The sequence below is a fragment of the Acipenser ruthenus genome, chromosome 20 (assembly GCF_902713425.1).
Source record: "Acipenser ruthenus chromosome 20, fAciRut3.2 maternal haplotype, whole genome shotgun sequence".
Classification (NCBI taxonomy): domain Eukaryota; kingdom Metazoa; phylum Chordata; class Actinopteri; order Acipenseriformes; family Acipenseridae; genus Acipenser; species Acipenser ruthenus.
The window spans coordinates 12,799,385-12,823,603 of NC_081208.1; the positions used below are offsets into that span (position 1 = coordinate 12,799,385).

The 24,219-nt window shown below is 47.5% G+C and overlaps 3 protein-coding genes across 6 annotated transcripts in view; 1 reads left to right on the forward strand and 2 right to left on the reverse strand.

Moving 5' to 3' along the window:
* usp5 (ubiquitin specific peptidase 5 (isopeptidase T)) overlaps positions 1 to 1,459 on the reverse strand; it is a 33,604-nt gene extending 32,145 nt beyond the window's left edge. For all 3 annotated transcript variants that reach the window (XM_058993501.1, XM_058993502.1, XM_058993500.1), the window contains exon 1: positions 1,302 to 1,459. In XM_058993501.1, coding sequence (XP_058849484.1) covers positions 1,302 to 1,409 — 108 coding nt within the window. In that variant the 5' untranslated portion in view covers positions 1,410 to 1,459. The remainder of the gene's footprint in view (positions 1 to 1,301) is intronic.
* Positions 1,460 to 1,906: 447 nt separating this feature from the next.
* cdca3 (cell division cycle associated 3) lies at positions 1,907 to 9,089 on the forward strand. 2 transcript variants are annotated; one of them, XM_058993504.1, is made up of 6 exons: positions 1,907 to 2,194; positions 6,953 to 7,164; positions 7,566 to 7,698; positions 7,859 to 8,227; positions 8,317 to 8,453; positions 8,759 to 9,089. In XM_058993504.1, the coding sequence occupies exons 2-6, from the start codon at positions 7,042 to 7,044 to the stop codon at positions 8,864 to 8,866; spliced, it is 870 nt and encodes a 289-aa protein (XP_058849487.1). In that variant the 5' UTR covers positions 1,907 to 2,194; positions 6,953 to 7,041; the 3' UTR covers positions 8,867 to 9,089. The 2 variants fall into 2 exon arrangements, with proteins under 2 accessions (XP_058849487.1, XP_033897497.2); XM_034041606.3 differs by lacking the exon at positions 1,907 to 2,194 and adding an exon at positions 3,876 to 3,959.
* Positions 9,090 to 9,702: 613 nt separating this feature from the next.
* Positions 9,703 to 19,048, reverse strand: gnb3a (guanine nucleotide binding protein (G protein), beta polypeptide 3a). The gene is made up of 9 exons (XM_034042299.2): positions 18,891 to 19,048; positions 14,033 to 14,169; positions 12,328 to 12,473; positions 12,039 to 12,102; positions 11,735 to 11,897; positions 11,456 to 11,522; positions 10,865 to 11,066; positions 10,514 to 10,730; positions 9,703 to 10,405 (listed from the first exon to the last, which is right to left on the reverse strand). Exons 2-9 carry the CDS (start codon positions 14,087 to 14,089, stop codon positions 10,299 to 10,301), a joined length of 1,023 nt encoding a protein of 340 aa, XP_033898190.1. The 5' UTR covers positions 14,090 to 14,169; positions 18,891 to 19,048; the 3' UTR covers positions 9,703 to 10,298.
* Between the last annotated feature and the right edge of the window lie 5,171 nt (positions 19,049 to 24,219).

Below are 24,219 nucleotides of genomic sequence, written 5' to 3' on the forward strand. Positions count from 1 at the left end.
AGGAAATTTACAGATTCTAGTTAGTGACGCTTCGTAGAACAAAGACTTGTTTATTCTGATACAAAGTTATGATACTCTTCTATACCAAATATCACATACATTGTTTTAACTGCGGTCTATTTAGAAAGATAAAGATTTATTTACAAACATAGACATACTGTATATAATTCATATTAGTACTGTATTTTGAAACAAACTATTCAAAATCTACATTTCTTTAATTGGTAACACGTAGCTAAGTTTTCTTAATAGTAAAAAAGAAACTTAGTCAAACCACGTCAAAGTGTGCTCGCTCAGCAAGGGTCACAAATTCCAAGTATCACTAATTATATCTTTCTGATATAGACACTTTTATAGACACTGCTCGAGTTATAGACAGACGAGTTCGACAGACAGTCGAGTATCCGGGTGCAGATTAGCGGTACCTCACCGGTAAAAGGCTCAGCGGTGCGTGTCGCCCCAGTCCCGAGCTCTTACACAGTCGAGTTACAGGGAGACAGAGACGCACACGTCACTAGACAATATTTTGACGGGTATTCCGGCAGACAGACTGACATGCGCATATCAATCATATTACAAAAAAAAAAACAAAAAAACATTTTAATAATGAGGAGACTCCAGTGGTAAATTCTGAAGTATTGGTATAAACTTTAGATGCGTGTAAATATGCGACTCCCCCGTGTCTGATTGCTGTCTTTCTGAAGGGCTCCACATACCTGCGGCATTGCGCTTTATTTGTTACCGTAATACCGGCAATAACGCAATGTACCCCAATTGTCAACATCGCTGAATCACAAAACGTATTGCATTGCAGAGTATTTACACGTTACTAGCGGATATATAACACTGTCAAGGCCGTAGTGAGTTATGAGGCACGGGCCTCGGTTAAGATCACACTAATGATGGATTTACGCTCTCTACACGTTGCTTAGCCGCAGAGCATGGGAAGTGACTCGGTGATTTTTCAGGGCTGGCTAGTACTGCTGCCCTGAATATGCCTCAATGACCAGGTATTGTTCTAATCAATACAGAAAGCCTACCACAGCACATGCCCTATGCTACACAACCGCAATATTATTTATAGAGAGGTCTGGACCGCCGATTCTGAACGCAACATGCCCGCCCGCGCTGTATTACAATTACTGCGTCTGCACCAAACGAAGTGGTTTGTAAATAAAGTTTTGAATAACTGCTTCCCGTTGTCGCCGGTCGAGCGGGCGGGCGGTATTAATATGGATTGTTAATTAATAATAAGTGTGTTTGGTAATTTTCTTTTTGTACGAGGTGCGGATTATACTTACCGGGCTGTCAAACGAGAAAGCGCATTCGTCTTTGTGAACCCGGTCCCCGGGTTTGGGTACCCGGATAGTCGACAGGACTGACAACAAAACCTCGTTCAGATCCGCCATGTTAACACGAGCCTCTGTCAGACTGCAGGCGCGGCCACGGGAGGCGCGTCGCCGACACCACCGCCCAATTGACAACAGCGGCACAGCGCCGTGGGCGAGCACGACTGGGTGGGCGCGCACGTGTGGCAGCCTACATCGGGAAACACTCGATTGACCACCCAGTTTGTATACATTCTCCCGAAGAAAGCTGGTTTCAAAGGGGTCCTAGTATGCACTGGTCCAGTGTGGTGCTGGCGGGGGCGCTACACAGACCCGCCACAGCCATGGAAGGTGTAAATAGGTAAGTGTGGAAAACAACGAGTAGGAAAAAGTGACTTGCAAGAAATTGATATGGCAGACAGAATGGATGCGTCATTGTGCACGATTGCATTGCATGGCGCCATCTAGCGGCCAGGGAAAACATCACATTCTCGTTGGAGTACGTAAAGGGGGCGTGGTTTTCCCATTAGAACTCAGTTTCGACCTATCAAGGCGTCACATATCTCCTCTATCGAATCCGCTGACAGAGGGATGGCGGTGATTGGGGGGTTTGAAAGTTGCACATTTGTGCAAAACACAGGTCGAGGGCAGAGCGATTCAAAAACTTTTACAGCCGAGAAGAGAAGAAAAGAGAAGAGAAGAGAAGAGAAGAGAAGAGGAAAAGAAAAAGAAAAAGGGAAAGGGAAAGGGAAAGGGAAAGGAAGTTTATAATAATATTAATAATACCAGCTGCATAAACTTAGTGATACACACGCAGAGGAGAGCAGAGAGGAATTCGTTTAATAACACAGCACCCGCACGCAGAGGTGAGTTAGTGAAGTGTTGCCGACACCCGGGATCCTTCAAGAAGCTGCTTGATGAGATTCTGGGATCAATAAGCTACTAACAACCAAACGAGCAAGATGGGCCGAATGGCCTCCCCTCGTTTGTAAACCTTCTTATGTTCTTATACTTCAGCATGTGTATTGTGATTCATATGTAATTGGAAAGGAGTATTTAAGATCATACAATTGCAGACAGATTACTGGTTCGTATTCAGGTTTACAGCGAGTTGTAAACGAATAATGTAATTGTATTTAAACATAATGTGATATCTTGTAACAATTGTAAGTCGCCCTGGATAAGGGCGACTGCTAAGAAATTAATAATAATAATGAGTTGACGAGTATGTTATGAGAAGAGAGCTGCATATGCAGACTGGTGAGAGCAGGCACCGTGCGTTTTTAATATCTGTTTGATTCTGTAGACAGTCGATATTTATTCACACTGTCTCCACTCGCGAGGTGAGTTTGTATGGACCTCCCCCCGCTAACAATGAAACCTTCCAACGCGTGCAGCTACACTGCATTTCAAATGAAGTGAAGTGGGAGCCCAGAGATGATAGAGGAGAGGGGACACCTTTTATTGCAGTAACCAAACACATTTCTATAACAAACACATTTCTATAACAAACACTTTCTATTTAAGTCACAAAGAGACCGCTGGTCCGTGTGTATTTGTTCACCTCGATTTGTGTTATCAGTGTATTTTTATTGATGCTGTTATTTTGCCTCATACAATAATACAGATTAACAGGATGTAGGTAATAGCAGCAAAAATGCATGGAAAGAGAGTCTACAAAAAGCAATGGTGTTCGTGTCACACCGACGCAATGTCAATACCCGGCGTGACGGCGTGCATTCAGAACACTCGTCTTGCCAAAATACTGCATTTCGACCACTAATGCAAGTGGTTTTAATTAACATACAATTCTTTCTAAAATGTAAAGTCATCGGCGGATCATTTCATAGTAAAAGCATGAAAACCACGCCTGCTCTCCCACAAGGGGGCGCGCTTCGCCGCGTCGAAACAGCAGCCTGGGCTGGAGTTCTCGCGCGCTCATTCAGTCTCGAGTGTGACACTCCGGCGATCGTTTCGTTGACGTGTGCGGGCGTTGCTCTTTAAACTACATTACCCAGACGGCTGTACGGCAGTGGCACACGGTCGCGTGTTCCGGTCCCGACCGTTGGTGACACATTTTAAATGTAATTAATAATTTGTTAATTTGCTTTTAACTGCAGATAAATCGGTTATTTTAGCCGACTGTGAGAGCGAGAAAACGAGGGTTTGTTATAGTTAACAAGTCATGTTTATTTATTTATTTTTTTAAAGCGGTGAACATTTATATAAAGTTTAAGTTTATAACTACCTCGGAAAATTGACTAGGCCGTGTAATGTGTCGTACATTTTAATGAAAACTGTGTAAGACCAAAGTTTCAGCTTTAAAACTGGGTAGGAATATTAAACCACAGTATTGTTTTAGTACACTGTTTAAAATACCAATACCGTAATACAATTAATGGTGTAACTGCGATTTTATTTTATTAAACGTAATATCTTTCGATGTAAACACCGCACCTATTTGATTAAGTGAAATATATATTCTGGGTAATAATCCATTTGAATTACTCGGTTCAGCACAGAGTATTTTTTCGTTCTGTCTGCCAGGCTTAAAGTCCAGCTTTATCATGAGTGGAATCTGGAGCGCCGTTTGCTGCCTGAATTGCGCCAACGCGTGGCACAAAAAGAAAGGTGTGCGTTTGCAGTGTGTGTGTGTGTGTGTGGAGAGAGCGTTCAGGTTCTTTGCTTGGATTTGCAGTGTGTGTGTGTGGAGAGAGCGTTCAGGTTCTTTGCTTGGATTTGCAGTGTGTGTGTGGAGAGAGCGTTCAGGTTCTTTGCTTGGATTTGCAGTGTGTGTGTGTGGAGAGAGCGTTCAGGTTCTTTGCTTGGATTTGCAGTGTGTGTGTGGAGAGAGCGTTCAGGTTCTTTGCTTGGATTTGCAGTGTGTGTGTGTGGAGAGAGCGTTCAGGTTCTTTGCTTGGATTTGCAGTGTGTGTGTGGAGAGAGCGTTCAGGTTCTTTGCTTGGATTTGCAGTGTGTGTGTGCAGGCCCGTATTAAGGTATTTGGGGGCCCAGGGCTACTGACATTTCAGGGGCCCCCTTGGAGAACCCCCCCCCCCAAGCACAAACTCATACAATACCAACACAATAATGTCATTCGAATAGACAGTGGACAGCGTTACCACTCACATCACAGTAGTTATGGCATGCAAAATAGTATGGTAGTCGGTACTACCACTAGCTCTCATTACCGACTGCATCGTTTCGAATTAAATCAACGCGAGTTGTAGTCGGTGGGACCATGTTTCCGGCAGCACAGCATGATATGACATTAGACAAAAACATAGTGTAGTCGGCGCTACTCTCAAGCCTCCTTAACATTGCAAAGTATAAAGACACATTTGACTTACCATTGCTAGATCTTATGCTTTCTTGCCTTAAAACTTAAAAAATAATTCTTTACTAATGTCCGTGAAGTCCAGTTGGCGAAGCAGGTCATGTTCAGTGAACATGAGAGTTAAATGATTGAGTCATTAAATTCAGTAATTCATTAAATTCTCTCTGAGGCGGAAAAAGTACTGTCTTACTGGCAAATAAGGGGACACTTGCTCACCTCCTCAGTTATCGGACCCCAACATGCCGTATCAGAGCTAGCAATAGCATTATCTGTTTTGTCAGTTTCTCTCGCCTTAAATTGGCAGTTCAATGGCTGGCTCTCGTTTTTCTCCTCTGCTGTAGTGGCTGTGCACTCAGCGCTAACCGACTCGCTGCTCTCTGCTTGCTCCTCTGACTCATGTGGCTCTTCCTAACTTTTCATTCTTCTGACACTGACTTTTAAAGAGTTTAGTGAGTTTTGGGGTACTATTTATAACCTCCTCGGATTTCGCTAGTTTGAGTTTAGTGATTTTTCTTTTTTTCGCACCGCTACTCAGCTTTTCTTATTTGAGTTAGCATAAGATTTTTTTTATTTTGTCAAATAACTACGGCATGCCAAAAGGACACAAAATGTTTTTAAAAATAGGCAAATTGTTTAGTTTAGTACGTGCTTTTTTTATTTGCCAACCGTTATCAGTTTGACTTTACAGCAGTGGTCCTCAAAGTAATTTGGGCACGGGCATAAATTGATCTTACTTGGCTGTTTGCGGGCACGCTGACTATTGCATAGGTTCTTATAGTATAACGGTATATATAGAGTTTTAGTGGGAGTTATTCTTTGTTTACTGTGATAAGGCCAAGTCTCAGGCAGTAATTGTGTGTGCTGCGCTTATTTTTCAAATAATTCATATAAAATACGCAATGCCAATATTTTTAAATAACATGTTTACATAGATAACCATGAATAAACTAAAATAAGGATAGCGTCTCGCTTTGTGTCAATTTGTCACATCTGTCAACACTACTCTTTTTTAAAGATCGCTCATCTCCCAGTACAATTATTCAGAGAAAGTGGATTTGTAACTAAATCTACTACGGTGTTTCTCTTGTCTGGTGAAATTAAAAATATATATATAGAGAAAATTCAATTCTAAATACTGAAATGTATTATTTTTCTCAATAACAGTCGGCGAAATTCAGTGTTTACCCGGCATATTAACAGCCCGCCTCTGCTCACTAATGATTGGACAGCTGTCGGATCTTTCACTTTCCCATTGGCTACTCACTCGCCTTCAATTTTCATGCAGAATACCGTGAACGGCCTCTGCTTAATTATGATTGGACAACTGCGTAAACTTGGCAGATATTTGATTCTCCTATTGGTTAAACTTACTGTCAGTACCTGCAACTGAAACAGACAGAGTTAATGTCCCACCCAGCTAATTTATGGTTGGGCTACCGCAGAGAATATGCAGATATTCAGTTGGATGATCGTATCGCAGAGGTACTTCAGGAAAGAAAAAAATATGTCGAGTACGTACAAGCACAGCATAAGCGAGCAGCACAGAATTTGCCAGCGGGCACCACTTTGAGGACCACTGCTTTACAGGGACGACGGGGGCCCCCCTAGGAGGCGGGGCCCCGGGCTTCAGCCCATGTAGCCCATTGGCTTAACACGGCCCTGTGTGTGTGTGGAGAGAGCGTTCAGGTTCTTTGCTTGGATTTGCAGTGTGTGTGTGTGGAGAGAGCGTTCAGGTTCTTTGCTTGGATTTGCAGTGTGTGTGTGTGTGTGAGAGAGCGTTCAGGTTCTTTGCTTGGATTTGCAGTGTGTGTGTGTGGAGAGAGCGTTCAGGTTCTTTGCTTGGATTTGCAGTGTGTGTGTGGAGAGAGCGTTCAGGTTCTTTGCTTGGATTTGCAGTGTGTGTGTGTGGAGAGAGCGTTCAGGTTCTTTGCTTGGATTTGCAGTGTGTGTGTGGAGAGAGCGTTCAGGTTCTTTGCTTGGATTTGCAGTGTGTGGAGAGAGCGTTCAGGTTCTTTGCTTGGATTTGCAGTGTGTGTGTGGAGAGAGCGTTCAGGTTCTTTGCTTGGATTTGCAGTGTGTGGAGAGAGCGTTCGGGTTCTTTGCTTGGATTTGCAGTGTGTGTGTGTGGAGAGAGCGTTCAGGTTCTTTGCTTGGATTTGCAATGTCAGTGTGTGTGTGTCTGTGGAGTGTTCAGGTTCTTTGTTTGGATTGCTATTTTGGGGGGAGGTGTGTGTGTAACCCTGTGGGTCCCTGTGGTTTCATAGACTATTGTGTGTTTGTTTCTCAGGCTACGCTCCGCTGGCCCGCGCTGACGAATCAGAACCGGAAGACGGCTCGTTGGTCTTGGTCAATCAGTTCCAAGTGAAAGGTTACAGGATGGGCTCGGCTGAGAGCAAGGTGCTAGCGGACACGCCCCCCTCCGCCCTGCGCAACAAACACCTGGCAAGTGTGGAGGACCCGCGATCACCCAGCACAGGCATCGCCAGGACGCCTATACAGGTACATACACACGGGCATCACCAGGACGCCTATACAGGTACATACACACGGGCATCGCAAGGACGCCTATACAGGTACATACACACGGGCATCGCCAGGACACCTATACAGGTACATATTATTATTATTATTATTATTTATTTCTTAGCAGATGCCCTTATCCAGGGCGACTTACAATTGTTACAAGATATCACATTATATTTTACATACAATTACCCATTTATACAGTTGGGTTTTTACTGGAGCAATCTAGGTAAAGTACCTTGCTCAAGGGTACAGCAGCAGTGTCCTCCACCTGGGATTGAATCCACGACCCTCCGGTCAGGAGTCCAGAGCCCTAACCACTACTCCACACTGCTGCCACAGGACACCTGTATACCTCTGTCCTCTCTCTCCCCCAGATGAAAGATGTCTCCACCCCCTCCCCCTCCCCCTCTCTGGGTGCTGCTCTCTCTGTGGACCCCCAGGAACCCTTTGACCCCCGCTCTCCGAGTGTGGGAATCACACGCACCCCTGTGAAGGCTCTCATGGCAGGTGAGCAGTCAGGACAGGATGGGGTTAATCACAAGACCGCATTCTTTTAGTTTCAATAACACTGATGAAGGCACTAGAGCCCAAACGCTGGTCTGCTTGACTCGGTCTGTTTGCAGTGTGTTGGCTCGAATGTGACGTGTTTCTTTATTTCTCTCTGCAGAGACTATGACCCTGCTGGTGCGTCAGCTGAGTGAGCTGTTTGTGAGCGAGGGGGGGGAGCTGGAGGCTGGAAACCAGGGACTCGAGGGGGGGACCCAGGGCACAGGCATAGAGGAACCCCCCCCTGCGCTATCTCCTCTCGGCAGTGATGAGGACACCCTGCTCCTGACCGTGGAGGAGGCGGAGTCAGAAAGCCCCCTTACTGGGGTGACCCCCCTGCTGGACCCCACACCGCTCCTCTCCCCAGAGGAGCAGCCCAGCGAAGCCGGTGCTCTGATAGGCCCTGACAAGGCAAAGCATTCTGGGAGTCACGTGATGGGGCGCCTGGGCCAGGCTAGGGTGGCGGTGGCGAGGTCGCCACGGGGCAAAGGTGAGCATGGAAGGTGTGTGGTATTTATGATCAGTGTAGTGCAATGTGTTTATTCTGATTGAGTTTTGCTGAATGCTACCCCCTTGCAGTGAGAGGCTTCCGGCAGACTCGTCCCCGTAGGAGCAAGGCATCTCTGCTGAGCAGCAGTGAGGAGGGGAGCCGTTCCCCCCTGCAGATACTGCAGCACCCGGACTGGAACTCACCCTGCAGCCCGCAGCCCAGCCAGGTAACCCTCCCCTTACACCCTCCCCCGCAGCACAGCCAGGTAACCCTCCCCACAGCACAGCCAGACAACCCTCCCCTTACACCCTCGCCTGCAGCACAGCCAGGTAACCCTCCCCTTACACCTTCCCCCCAGAGCACAGCCAGGTAACCCTCCCCTTACACCCTCCCCCGCAGCACAGCCAGGTAAGCTTCCCCCTGTCTGTCTCTCTGCTCTTTCCCCTGTCTGTCTGTCTATGCTCTTTTCCCCACTCTGTCTGTGTGTTTCTCTGCTCTTTGCTCAGCCTGTCTCTCCCTGTCTGTTTTCAGATGAAGAAAGGGCTCTCTCTCCTGGACCAGGATGGCAGTGTGCTGAAGCCTGCACTAAGCCGAGGGTTGCACCGTGATAAGGAGAATATGGAGAGCTGGGGGAGCTAGACTCCATTCCTCTGCAAAGGAGCCCTCTCGCTGGAGTCTGGGCAAAGTCTTCCACACTTCCCGTTTTAAAGCTTTGCTCCTAGCCTGTATTTGTTGTATTTATGTATACTGTCTGTGTAGCTGCAGTTTGTTTCTGATTTTTGGAAGTTTCTGTGTATATATTTCTGTCCTGTCTGATTTTTATTTTTGTTGTATGTAAAATAAAAGCCGTATTTTAATGGTGTGTTCAGTGATTGTGTGTGTGTGTGTTGAATCGAGGCTGGGTCTCTGGTGGTCTCTGTACAGTTGTGAATCCAGGCTGGGTTTCTGGTGGTCTCTGTACAATTCACATGCACGCAGTCCTGGGGTGACACACATTACAGCTCCACGCCCTCTAGTGTGCATCTTTCAAACCAACTCGTTCAAAATACTAAAACATAATAAATTCAATAACAAACGTTTGCTTTGGGAGTGTTTCTCAATGTGGAGCTCAAGTCCAAAGGCGTGTCATTGACTTCTTTCCGTTTCTTCTTGGTTATGCATATTTCGAGGGTAAGTTATTAATCAAATGAGTTTGCTTGTTAGCAGTGTGTTCTGAGGACACTGCTGTTGAAAGAGCCAGCATGTTGATGTGACTGTTTTGTTCCTGGGTCTGTGGACCCCACTAACATACCCTTATTAATACACCATAGACATCTGCATGCAGAGTTAACATTGTGAAACTGGGGACTTATTCAGTGGGACTTTTGAAACACACCTCTGCAAAATCTAATATAAAGCACCCATTTCCCTTTGTGGAGGTCTGGAGTTAGCAGCTGTGACACAGGACTGGATAACAAACCCACACGCAGGCGACATGCAGCCAACTAGTCTTTATTAAGAATTGCTTTACATCACTTATAATCCATGATTGTGCTGTTCTGAAATTCTGAATACATGGAATAACTAGTTAAATGAGTGAAGTTACCCTGAAATATGCTGTTTTATTAACAAGCTGTTTCAACATTCTTCACTGGAAAACAAGATGGTGACATCATCAGGCTTGATCAACTGTGAGTACAAGAAAAATAAATATTGCCTAAAATATATATGTGTATGTATTTATAATAATATTAAACAACAAACGTTATTTACTTTAAATAGTGAAACACAAATTAAAATTCCCTGATTTACATTTTTCCCGATTTTATGTTCCCGTCCTTTTATCCCAGTTGCATTGTAGAGATGGGGAGAGACTCATTTACACTGGTGAGGAGACACTGCACCCCTATCAAGACTGGATAGTGCACAATAAACCAAAGACTACATTTCCAACAATCCATGTCTGTAGACAAGTAAGTAATGGATGCCTTTACTGGTGAAAAGGACTGTGGGAAATGTAGTCTTCTCAGCTGACAGGTTTTTCTTTTTTTTTCTTTCCCATGATCCCTTCTCCCCTCCTCTGCTATTTCTTCTAGTTCCAGATTTTCAGGAAGCTATCCCATGATCCGGTAGCAGCTGCCATCCCGTCTTCGTTGACACCGATACAGCTGACCCGGTTGTCATGACCCGCGAGCACGCCTGAGAGAGGGGGGGAGAACAGTCAGGCCACACCTGGAACAGTAAGGGTTTCATTATCAGGTTTGAGGTGTGAGTGACCAGTGTGACCCGGCTCTGAGCCGCACTCACCAATCCGCTCGGCCTTCAGCGTGTCCCAGATGTTGCAGTTGAAGTCGTCGTAGCCGGCGAGGATCATGCGGCCGCTGCGGGACATGGAGATGGAGGTGATCCCGCAGATTATACTCTCCTGGGAGTACGAGGTGAGCTCCTGGTCCGAGCGCAGGTCAAACAGCTTGCAGGTGGCATCGTCTGAACCAGTGCAGATTGCATTACCATTGGGGAAGAACTGAGGGGGTGAGAGGGGGAGGGGGAGAGTCAGGCCATTGGGGCGTTGCCATATACGCTCTTTCACTCTCACTCACAACTCTTACTCTCGCACACTCCAACTCACTCCCAACTCTTACTCTTTCACAGACTCACACAGATGGCGTTGATGTCAGACTCGTGTCCAGTGAAGGTCTGTCTGCAGTTCCCATCTCTCACGTCCCACAGCTTGGCAGACCAGTCGCAGGCCCCTGAGATGAAGAAATTGAGGTCGGGCGACACAGCCAGGCTCATGCAGTCCCCTGTGTGCCCCGTGAACACTGTCTTCTGACTGCCAGTCTCGATGTCCCAGAGAGCACTACACAGGGAGACAGGCAGGCAGACACGCAGGCAGACAGACAGGCAGGCAGACACGCAGGCAGGCAGGTAGACAGGCAGGCAGACACAAATGCAGACATGCAGGTAGACAGGCAGGCAGACACACAGGCAGGCAGGCAGAGGCAGATACTGTTAGGGGGGTGCAAAGGGATTGCATATAATCATTAAAAAAGAACTAACAACAGTATCTATTTTATGCCAGTACAGTACTTTATATGTACTAATAATAATAATAATAATAATCCATATCACAAGCGAGTGAGTGCAGTTGTTTATTTGCTTGTTTTTATATTGTGAATATTTTATATTGGTGGTAGAGCTGTCACTCCAGAGGAGCTCCCTCATCCAATCACAGCACTCGGTATTCACCAGGTGGTGTCTCCTGAGCTGGTGATGATTTCATTGTCGTTCAAGAAGCGGCAGCAGGACAGGTACCCTGGAACACAGACAGACAGACAGACATTGATTTGATAAGCTGCAGACAGAGACAGGACAGGTACCCTGGAACACAGACAGACAGACATTGATTTGATAAGCTGCAGACAGAGACAGGACAGGTAGCCTGGAACACAGACAGACAGACATTGATTTGATAAGCTGCAGCAAAGCATAATGCAGCAGTATTAATGGCAATGGTGTGTGACTCACCGGTGTGCGCATTGAGCTCGCGGCTCACCTTCACATTCCCATCACGGGTTTTCAGGTTGTAGATAGAGCACATGTTGTCCAGACCACCGCACGCAACAAAGTTACCAGAGGGGGCGTAAGCACAGGTCATCACCCAGGAGGAGCGCAGGGGGATAGCATTGACCTGAGGAGGAGGGGGAGGCAAGGGGGAAGGTTCGAGGGAGGTGGGGAAGGAGGAAGGGAGGGAGGGGGTGGATTAGTTGTCTAATTTCATTACTTTTGTCTAAGTTTCTTTTCACTTTTGTCAGATTGGTTTGTTTTGTACCTTGTTGGTCGTGTAGGTGTCCCAGACAATGAGCTTTCCATCCTGAGAGGCACTGACCATCAACCTGAGGAGAGAGGGGGAGGTGGGAGGGGGAGGAGAGTTAGTGGATGATAAGTTTCTGCAGGTCTGTGCATGGTCTAGATAGGGTTTATTAGTTAGTTGGTTTGTTAGTTAGCTGGTTATTGAATTTACCATGAGTTGGTTGACTAGTGCAAGGCGTAGTTAGTTATCTAGCTAGCTATCTGGTTAGTTACGTGGTTAATAATCTGGTTAATAACTAGTTAGTTACCGGGAGTCAGTTGACCAGTGCAAGGCGTAGATCTTGGCGAGGTGTCCCCTGAGAGTCCTCCTGGTTTTCATCTGGACTCTCCCCACCACCTCGATCCCGCTCGTTAACTCAGCCAGAGTGGTGTCCGCTACACCCTTACGAGCCTCCTGAACACACACACAGAGAATACAGACACCATCAACTGAGAGAGGCAGGAACCACACACACAGAGAATACAGACACCATCAACTGAGCGAGGCAGGAACCACACACACAGAGAATACAGACACCATCAACTGAGAGAGACAGGAACCACACACACACAATACAGACACCATCAACTGAGAGAGGCAGGAACCACACACACACAATACAGACACCATCAACTGAGAGAGGCAGGAACCACACACACACAATATAGACACCATCAACTGAGAGAGGCAGGAACCACACACACACAATACAGACACCATCAACTGAGAGAGGCAGGAACCACACACACACAATACAGACACCATCAACTGAGAGAGGCAGGAACCACACACACAGAGAATACAGACACCATCAACTGAGAGAGGCAGGAACCACACACACAGAGAATACAGACACCATCAACTGAGAGAGGCAGGAACCACACACACAGAGAATACAGACACCATCAACTGAGAGAGACAGGAACCACACACACACACAATACAGACACCATCAACTGAGAGAGGCAGGAACCACACACACACAATACAGACACCATCAACTGAGAGAGGCAGGAACCACACACACAGAGAATACAGACACCATCAACTGAGAGAGGCAGGAACCACACACACACAATATAGACACCATCAAATGAGAGAGGCAGGAACCACACACACACAATACAGACACCATCAACTGAGAGAGGTAGGAACCACATACACAGAATACACCATCAATTGAGAGAGGAGACTGGAACCACACACACAGAGAATACAGACACCATCAACTGAGAGAAGAGACCAGAACCACACACAGAGAATACAGACACCATCAACTGAAAGAGGCAGGAACCACACACAGAGAATACACCATCAGCTAAGAGAGGAGACCGGAACCACACACACAGAATACAGACACCATCAACTCAGAGAGCAGCAGGGTCCGCACAGAGAGGAGCAGCAGGGCGTGCACGGAGAGGAGCAGCAGGGTCTGCACAGAGAGGAGCAGGGTCTGCACAGAGAGGAGCAGGGTCTGCACAGAGAGGAGCAGCAGGGTCTGCATGGAGAGGAGCAGCAGGGTCTGCACAGAGAGGAGCAGGGTCTGCACAGAGAGGAGCAGGGTCTGCACAGAGAGGAGCAGCAGGGTCTGCATGGAGAGGAGCAGCAGGGTCTGCACAGAGAGGAGCAGGGTCTGCACAGAGAGGAGCAGGGTCTGCACAGAGAGGAGCAGCAGGGTCTGCATGGAGAGGAGCAGCAGGGCGTGCACGGAGAGGAGCAGCAGGGTCTGCACAGAGAGGAGCAGGGTCTGCACAGAGAGGAGCAGGGTCTGCACAGAGAGGAGCAGCAGGGTCTGCACAGAGAGGAGCAGCAGGGTCTGCATGGAGAGGAGCAGCAGGGTCTGCACAGAGAGGAGCAGCAGGGTCTGCACAGAGAGGAGCAGCAGGGTCCGCACAGAGAGGAGCAGAGTCTGCCCAGACAGTCTCTGTCTCCCAGTCCTCCAGGACAGACCACTCCTTCCCAGTCCCTCTCACCTCGATTTGCTTCTTCAGCGATTCTGCTTCCTGGCGAAGCTGCTCAAGGTCTCCCATGGCAGTGGTTGCTAGGGGTGGTTACTGAGGGCAACGGCAGAAAAAAACAAACAGCCAGGAAGTGACTTCACCGAAAGAACCTGGAAAAGGAAGAAGGAAGTCGAGTATGTCTGTCGGTCACACTTCAGATCTTCCATGGTCCTACAGTGGCTGTGGGTGAAATGTGATGTACTTGGTACTGATGTTGTATTTACAGACACACACACGCACAGACACACACAGACAGACACACACCTCTCCCTGCCACTCCTGTGTCTTGTGTTTGAACCCGTCTCCTGTGCTCCCTGTCCTGTGTCTTGTGTTTGAACCCGTCTCCTGTGCTCCCTCTCTCTCTCTCCTGTGTCTTGTGTTTGAACCCGTCTCCTGTGCTCCCTGTCCTGTGTCTTGTGTTTGAACCCGTCTCCTGTGCTCCCTGTCCTGTGTCTTGTGTTTTGTGTTTGAACCCATCTCCTGTGCTCCCTGTCCTGTGTCTTGTGTTTGAACCCGTCTCCTGTGCTCCCTGTCCTGTGTCTTGTGTCTTGTGTTTGAACCCGTCTCCTGTGCTCCCTGTCCTGTGTCTTGTGTTTGAACCCGTCTCCTGTGCTCCCTGTCCTGTGTCTTGTGTTTGAACCCGTCTCCTGTGCTCCCTGTCCTGTGTCTTGTGTTTGAACCCGTCTCCTGTGCTCTTGCGTCACTCGCTGGTTTCCATGTGTTTTGCATATGCAATGTAAATACAATTCCTTGGTGTTTACAGCAATTGACATGAACCGGCCACATTTCCATAACCTCGCAAGACATGCAAATCAAATAGACAAGCGGCACAAAAACAACCACTTAAAATATGAACCTGTGCAGCACGAAGGAACTGCAGAGGGCTGGATGAGTAATGCACAGACAGCAATGCAACTGGGCATAGATATTACAACACAGCGCATCCTTAGAGTTAGACAAGTTTACAGCTGAGCAGCGTTGAGTGGCGTTCTCTTTCCTATAGACCTCTATACAGCTCTGCAGTGTTGAGTGGAGTTCTCTTTCCTATAGACCTCTATACAGCTCTGCAGTGTTGAGTGGCATTCTCTTTCCTATAGACCTCTATACAGCTCTGCAGTGTTGAGTGGAGTTCTCTTTCCTATAGACCTCTATACAGCTCTGCAGTGTTGAGTTGAGTTCTCTTTCCTATAGACCTCTGCTCTATACAGCTCTGCAGTGTTGAGTGGCGTTCTCTTTCCTATAGACCTCTATACAGCTCTGCAGTGTTGAGTGGAGTTCTCTTTCCTATAGACCTCTATACAGCTCTGCAGTGTTGAGTGTTCTCTTTCCTATAGACCTCTATACAGCTCTGCAGTGTTGAGTGGAGTTCTCTTTCCTATAGACCTCTATACAGCTCTGCAGTGTTGAGTGGAGTTCTCTTTCCTATAGACCTCTATACAGCTCTGCAGTGTTGAGTGGAGTTCTCTTTCCTATAGAGCTGTACAGTATATGTGGTTTATAACAGCACTTCATCCATAGAAAGAGAGAGAGAGAATGGGGCATGTCTCATCCCATTGTAGCTGCCTATATTTGTGCTACCATTACCCCTCAGTATGTTACAGAACCATCTGTATGTCTGGTTGTCCTTGCAGTGCACTGTCTGTGTGTATTTGTATGAATTCTTTGTAACTGGCTTTCTTCTTGATGTAGTTAATAGTTCTCCCGCACCCTCGCTACCCCGCTAACCTGCAAAACTGTTTGTGTTAATCAGATTACAACCTTTTTGGAACAGATTTTCCCTGCAAAACACTGAGGAGTTAATCTGAGTTGAAGCAGACAAGCCAAGTCCATTAGTGGAATTAAAGAGCCACGCACAGGAACAGACTCACTCTGAAAAACACTTTCAGCCTGATTTTCAGAGAGAGATAGAGGTGGCAATGCATTTGCACTGCGAGCATTTTGTCACCTAATAATACGACTCGATTTTCAACAGGGGCAGGTTCATTTAAACACGCACCGCCCTTTGCGACTCTTACTTATGACTGATTTAAATGAAACGACAATTGATTAACAAGCCAGCTAGTCACATTTCAATAGTCTGGACATCCATTTAACTGGAAATGAATGAGGTGGCGCACATGCAGTCACAACAATTGGGAAAAAGAAAGGAAGAATCCATTCTTAACACCCAAGCTGAGCTGTTGCTCAATGAGATTTTAACACAAAACTTTTTATTTGGGTAAAAGCTCCGGAGCCACAGCTAAATTTAAAATACAGAAGGATATAACCGAAAAATAAACTCAACCTTTCCATAAAAAGGTCAAATAAAGGAGTCCAACAAAGATTCTGGGATAAAGCTGTGATGCACACCGAGTCTCTGTAAGTGCTTTGGATAAAAGCGTCTGCTAAACGACTAAATAATAATAATAATAATAATAATAATAATACAGCATGCCTATAGAAAAAACAATCCTTCATTTATTTCAATATCACAATGTATTCTCTGATGCAATATTAATATTCATATTCTTTACATGCAATATCTGAATGTTCCTGTATGTTGAAAATAATAATAAAAATGTTAAACATTAATATGCGTTTGTTACATGTTTTCGAATGGTCATATGTTAATTATGTGTTTAATATATTCTAACATTAGCCAGCCTCCACTTAGAAGGCGCTGTTCTCCAGATAAATGAGTCGTGGCATGAGCCCCGGTACTGAGCAATGATGATGACGTCATTCCTCGAATCTGGGGATATTGCAACATGTGTGCAATCTATTACACCGAGCACGTTTGATCTGTGACATCAGTCAGGACAGACAAGACTGACAGGTGCTGCTGATCTGTGACATCAGTCAGGACAGACAAGACTGACAGGTGCTGCTGATCTGTGACATCAGTCAGGACAGACAAGACTGACAGGTGCTGCTGATCTGTGACATCAGTCAGGACAGACAAGACTGACAGGTGCTGCTGATCTGTGACATCAGTCAGGACAGACAAGACTGACAGGTGCTGCTGATCTGTGACATCAGTCAGGACAGACAAGACTGACAAGTGCTGCTGATCTGTGTCCAGCTGTTATCTGGATGGCACCCGTTCCATGAAAAAGAAGGGCTAGTGTAGCCTTTAAGGCGGTGGCCATACGGGGATCACAAAAGATTTTCGGTGGATCTCGGGACAAATCAGAACAAGCACTAACTAGCATATAAGCATGCATGAAAATATCCCAACAGTTTCTGCATATGAGACGAACAAAATGCTTGTGCGCACTTATGGGACTAGAAATTCCTAAAGGTTAACTATAAACAACAAACGTGATTTATTTTTTCAGCTGAAAAGTATAAAACAAAAGAAAAACCTCCCAGTCGGATCTAAACTCATAGCTCAATCGTTTTGTACTCTGGGAATTTAGTTTATTGGTGTCCACTGCCCACAATCACACATTAAAAACGATAAATCCCATACGCCGCCAGTCTCACTGCTTTATCAGTGCGATGGCTACTAGTTTCCAGACAGTTTGTCAAACCAAGATGAGGAAAATAACAAATTCATATATGTCGGCGTCTTTACAAGAAATGAGCAATGCAGGTGTGTCAGAAGATGAACGCGAATAGGGAGCTTCGAGTTAGTTACAGCGTGTTCACAGTAAAATACAAGTTCAACCAACAGTGACTAAAAGATTTCCCCTGGCTTAAGTTGTCCCTTTTTAATTTTGTTGATGCAGAAGTATTGAACTGCAGAAGTGATATTTAAGAAAGGAAGGAAAAAAAGATCTATAGATATTCAACAATACATTTGAGCAAAAATTGTATTATTATTATAATTATTTTTTGTGTGCGCGTCTTTTTTAAAAAAAACGTAGGCACACATGCGCCATATAAAGTCAGCGTAGAGCGTTTGTCACGGTTTTGTTGTGGTGGTTGTTTTGTTTTATTATTGCTATTACGTATCGGACACCATTATATGAAATCCCGCTAATAATTGCTGGTCATAGCTTACTGGTGGATCGGAGCCCGCTGAGATCGCAGGGATAGCGTGACTGCGGGCTGTTGTGATTCTAAATCAGACTGAAGCAGATCACACAGCTCTGTCACAGCGCTGCTATGCGATCTGTATCTACGCATAACTTGTTTTATAGTTAGATCTAGAAATGTCTGACGGGGATGAAATATTCTGGGTTCAGTGTAGGGTCGTTTTTTCCTCCTCCCTTCCCTCTCGTGCTGCAGTCGCAGAATTGGAAGCGCTTCGATATTCTCCTTTATAGATTACAGCTCAGTCCTGTCAGCGGTCACAGTTTAAATAAGACACGAGAGGGACATGTCTTAATTAGCGACTGTATTTGAGTGTTTTGCACATTTTGAACATAAGACGTTATTTGCAAAATAGAACCAATTATGAATTTCCATTGATTAACAAGCTGTAATGCGCGTGTATTTTCAAAAAAACGCAAAGCCTACAATTCCATTGCGGCTGCACTGACTTTTGAAAATATATTTTGCAACTTATCTGGAGTCGCAAAGGTGTTTTGCGATCTGTTTTCCTCTCTGCCCCTTTTGAAAATCAGCCTAAATTTTTCAAAACGTTTGTCTAAATTTGAATAAAAAGTTTTTGTGGACTATTGCAGTGAGCGCAAGGTATTGCAGATCAGCAACAATCCAACACAACAGGACCCGATCCGAACAGCGAGAGCGCGTTCAGAGAGGCAGCGATGCGGGTCTGCGCGAGAGGTTAGGGGAAAACGACGCGAAGCCGTTTAAAAGTTCTGAGCAGACGGGCAGTGCAGCTTTATCACTTCTATGTTTGAAGCTGTCAAATTAACAAATGGCAGAAAACGGCGACACTCACCTGAATACAAATAACGCAGTACCCTCTCTCCTCACAAACTCCTCTGTTCAACTCTGTAGCTGTCAGGTCCTTCTCTCACTCGCTCCTCGCTCACTCTGTCTCTCTCCCTCTCTCTCCCTCTCCCTCTCCCCACTCTCTCTCTCTCTCTCCCTCTCTCTCCCTCTCCCCACTCTCTCTCTCTCTCTCTCTCTCCCTCTCTCTCCCTCTCCCCACTCTCTCTCTCTCTCTCTCTCTCTCTCTCTCTCTCTCTCTCTCTCTCTCTCTCTCTCTCTCTCTCTCTCTCCTCTCGCTAGAGTGGAGATTTACATGCAGACAGGGTCCGATAACACTCTAGTTTGTTTTGTGTTTTAGTGTTTGTATACCAATGGTCCAGATAGGAGTGTTTCAGTCCCCCCCCCCCCCTCTCTCTGCCACTCACTCCTCTCTCTCTCTCTGCCCCTCACTCCCCCTCTCTCTCTGCCCCTCACTCCTCTCTCTCTCTCTCTCTGCCCCTCACTCCCCCTCTCTCTCTCTGCCACTCAATTAACAATTAAGTTTATTTTGTTTCTGTTTCTTTGTCCCAGTGTTCTAAATATGAGTTTTTCATTTGTTTTACAATTTGGTTTAATCTAATTGGCATTATTTTAGCAGTGCTGTCCTGAAGCTGGTGGCTGTGTGTCAGTGCAGTGAGCTTCAGGACCAGCTGGCGAAGGGGGTTCTTTTCCAAATTCAGCCCTGCATGCGTTATCGGGTGTTTTTTGTTGTACTTTTAGTATGTTTTTATAGAATTCAGCATGCAGGGTTTCGATTGCACCCTCTCTCTCTCTGCCCCTCACTCCCCCTCTCTCTCTCTGCCACTCACTCCTCTCTCTTTCTGCCCCTCACTCCTCTCTCTCTCTCTCTGCCCCTCACGCCTCTCTCTCTCTGTCCCTCACTCCCCCTCTCTCTCTCTGGCCAGATGAACGAGGAATTAGTTCAGCTGAGCCAGTGGATAACAAGAGGGAGAGATGGAGAGAGAGATAAGGAGAGGTAAGAGATAAAGCCGTTTAGCTAAAAAAATTAGGTAATGGGGTCAAAAGGCTTGACCTGCCAAAACCCTGATCCTGTCTCTTTATTACTTCCACTCTGAGTCGCCCTGATAAGATCTTGTCTCTCTGCAGTCTCTGCACACCATGCGAGGAGCTTGCTGGCAGTCCAGTCTGTTTTCATTCCCCTCAGAGGGAGGGCTTTCAGCTGTAGAGACACAAGCTTCCTCCCCCCTTGACACCTGCTTGAAAACTACATATCAGACACTGTGTGAGCAAGTGGGGCTCTGTCTGTCTGTCTGTCTGTCTGTCTGTCTGTCTGTCTGCCTGTCTGTCTGTCTGTCTGTCTGTCTGTCTGTCTGTCTGCCTGTCTGCCTGTCTGTGTGTTGGTGTGTGTCTGCCTACCTGTCTCTCTCTGTCTGTCTGTCTGTCTGTCTGTCTGCCTGTCTGTCTGTCTGTCTGTGTGTCTGTGAGTCTGTCTGTCTGTCTGTCTGTCTGTCTGTCTGTGTGTCTGTGAGTGTGTTTGTCTGTCTGTGTCTGTTTGTGTGTCTGTCAGTGTGTCTGTGAGTGTGTGTGTCTGTCTGCATATCTGTCTGTCTGTGTCTGTCTGTCTGTCTGTGTGTCTGTGAGTGTGTGTGTCTGTGTGTCTGTGTCTGTGTGTCTGTCTCTGTCTGTCTGCCTGTGTGTGTGTGTGTCTGTCTGTCTGTGTGTCTGGAGCTTTAAAATCAAATGCTTTCTCTCTCCTCTCAATTCAATTCAATTCAATTCAATTCAATTCAATTCAATTCAAAGGTACTTTAGGGACAGGCAGTGTGGACACACTACAAACAAGAGAGACTGACCAGAGACAGACAGTGTGGACACATTCCTTGGCCTCAGACCTAGCGTAACAGCTCACGGTGCTGCACGGTACTCGGTGCACACGGGGCTCAGCATGCACGGTGCACGTGGGGCTCAGCATGCACGGTGCACACGGGGCTCAGCATGCACGGTGCACACGGGGCTCAGCACGCATGGTGCACACGGGGCTCAGCATGCACGGTGCACACGGGGCTCAGCATGCACGGTGCACACGGGGCTCAGCATGCACGGTGCACACGGGGCTCAGCATGCACGGTGCACGCGGGGCTCAGCATGCACGGTGCACACGGGGCTCAGCACGCACGGTGCACACGGGGCTCAGCACGCGCGGTGCACACGGGGCTCAGCACGCGCGGTGCACACGAGGCTCAGCACGCGCGGTGCACACGGGGCTCAGCACGCGCGGTGCACACGGGGCTCAGCACGCACAATGGATAATTGCAAAGCATACAACATGGTTTATTTAGATTTCCAGAAAGCTATTGACAAAGTCCTGCATAAAAGAATAATTCGCAAACTGAACTCAGTAGGGATTCAAGGAAATGCATGCACATGGATTAGGGAGTGGTTAACATGTAGAAAACAGAAAGTACTGATTAGAGGAGAAACCTCAAAATGGAAAATGGAAACTTTCTTATGTTCTTATGCCACTTGGCCCTCAAGAGGGATGTGGCCTGTAGCATCTGTGAGGCTTTCCAGCCCCGGGTGAAAGAAACTCGTCTGGGGAGGGCCACGAGGGCGAGCTCCGCGTCCTCTATGGCTGGACCGTCGGTGGCTCTTTGAGCCCCAGAGCCCCTCCTCCATGACCTGTCCCAGGACCCCCTGCAGGACATCCCCAATGTGCAGGCTCCCCGTAGTCACTCCCCATCTCTGGAAGCGAGAAGGGTGAAGCGTTCCAAGCAGACAAGGGACATTATGGACCTCAAGGCCCAGATGGCCCAGGTCCTGGAGCTCTTGGCTAAACAGGCGCCGGCGGCCCAGGTCCCGTTGAAGCTCCAATTGCCATACCCCCCCCCCCCCCCCTCCCCCAGAGTTCAGGCTGGATGGGAAGAGACGTCTCAGCTGGCGCAAGAGGACACGCTCTCCATAGCGGCCTCTGGGGAGGGGGCCTCCTTCTCCTCTGACATGCAGGTGGGCGAGATCCCTGCTGAGGAAGAACCTGGCTTCGAGGTGGCCTCAGAAGCCAGTGCCCCTCCGTTGTCCAGCTTGGTTGCAGCACTTATGGGACGCGCTGCAGCTTTCCTGCAGGTCCCCTGGACGTCAGCGGCTGAACCACGTCGGTCCGTTTTCCAGACGCAGGCGATGGCTCCTTGCCCTCAGAAGTTCCTGGCTTTCTCAGACTTCTTGGAGGAGGTACGCTCCTCCTGGGATCATCCGGCCTCAGTTCCTAGCGTGCGAAAACAGGCCGCACTGCTTGCCTTCTTAGAAGGCACAGATAAGCTTGGCCTATCGGTGTTCCCCCCGGTAGACTCCACCATAGTTAACGCCCCGCCGGTGGGTGGGTTGGCTATGTGCCCGAACCCCCAGTGTAGGGTGACGGAAACGCACCTCCGACAGGCGTATGCAGCAGAGGCGTAGGAAACTCGCCTGTCTAATACAGCAAGTGTGCGTACTGCTTACTTGGACGGTGTGATGCGCGAGACCCCGCTCCCCATGCCGGTGGCCACGGAGTTACATCTCCTGTCCAGCACTCTGCTGCAGATCTCCGGTCTCCAGGGGCAAGCTCTTGGCCGGAGCCTGGCTAGCCTAGTGGTGGCTCGTAGACAGCTGTGGCTGTCACAAGCCAGAGTTCCTGACGTGGATAAGGCCGTGCTGCTTGATGCGCCTATATCCCCAGGACATACCTTTGGGCCAGCCGTGGAGGAGATCTTACAGAGATCCCACCGGGAACGGAGGCGTCCCGGCAGGTGGCCGCGTTGCTCCCTCCCAGCGCCTCTGCCTGGGGCAGGTCGAGCCGCTGGCGAGCTCCTCAGATGTGGACTGTCACCAGAACAGTTCCAATCCCCACGGCTCCGCTGGGTGACCTAAGGCATCGCCTACATGGCACACCAGCAGCAAGCAACCGTTCCCAACCGGCAGTGAACACCCCAGCATCACAGGAGGCGTTTTCAGGGCCAGCACCTTAAACAGCCACCCCAGACTCCCCTGCCTCAGCTTCGGCAGCCCGAGCAGGGCCCCTGAAAGCTGGCGGCCTCAGACCCCCTTTTCGGCACAACAGCTGGCACACTTGCACCTCAGACTCCTGGGTGCTCGCCACCGTGCAAAATGGTTACGCGCTTCAGTTCCGCTTGGGACCTCCTCCCTTTTGAGGCATCACAAATACTGTCGTGACAGACCCTCTCCAGGCCTCGGTACTTCAGAAGGAAGTGGCTGTCTTGCTGTGTAAGCGAGCCATTCATCTTGTAGAAACCTCCTCCCACGGAGAGGGGTACGATTCAAGGTATTTTCTGGTACCCAGAAGGACAGCAGGTTTTGCCTCATCATAGACCTGAGGCTCCTCAACGGATTCTTAAAAGAAAGGAGGTTCCAGATGGTGACGCATTCTCCAGTCCATCCGGCCAGGCGACTGGTTCACCACCGTGGACTTACAGTGGCTCTCAAAAGTATTCACCCCCCTTGGACTTTTCCACATTTTATTGTGTTACAACATGGAATCAAAATGGATTTAATTAGGAGTTTTTGCCACTGATCAACACAAAAAAAGTCCATAATGTCAAAGTGAAAAATAAAATCTACAAATTGTTCTAAATTAATTTCAAATATAAAACAGAAAATAATTGATTGCATAAGTATTCACCCCCTTTGCTATGACACACCTAAATAAGCTCTGATGAAACCAATTGTCTTTAGAAGTCACATAATTAGTTGAATGGAGTCCACCTGTGTGCAATTAAGGTGTTTCACATGATTTCAGGTTAAATACACCTGTCTCAGGGAGGTCCCACAGATGGTTAGTACATTTCCTAACAAAAACTACATCATGAAGACGAAGGAGCATTCAAAGCAAATCCGGAATAAGGTTCTTCAAAAGCACCAATCAGGGGTAGGATATAAGAACATTTCCAAGGCATTGAATATCCCCCAGAGCACAGTAAAGTCCATCATTAAGAAATGGAGAGAATATGGCACAACTGTGAATCTTTCTAGAACAGGTCATTCTCAAAAACTGAGTATCCGGGCGAGAAGGGCACTAGTCAGGGAGGCCACCAAGAGGCCTATGGCAACTCTAAAGGAGTTACAGTCTTCCACGGCTGAGCTGGGAGACTCTGTGCATACGACAACAATAGCCTGGGTGCTTCACAAAACTGGCCTTTATGGGAGAGTGGCAAAAAGAAAGCCACTGTTGAAAAACACTCACATTAAATCTCGGCTAGAGTTTGCCAGAAGGCATGTGGGGGACTCTGAGACCAAGTGGAAGAAGATTCTATGATCTGATGAGACCAAAATAGAGCTTTTTGGCAAGC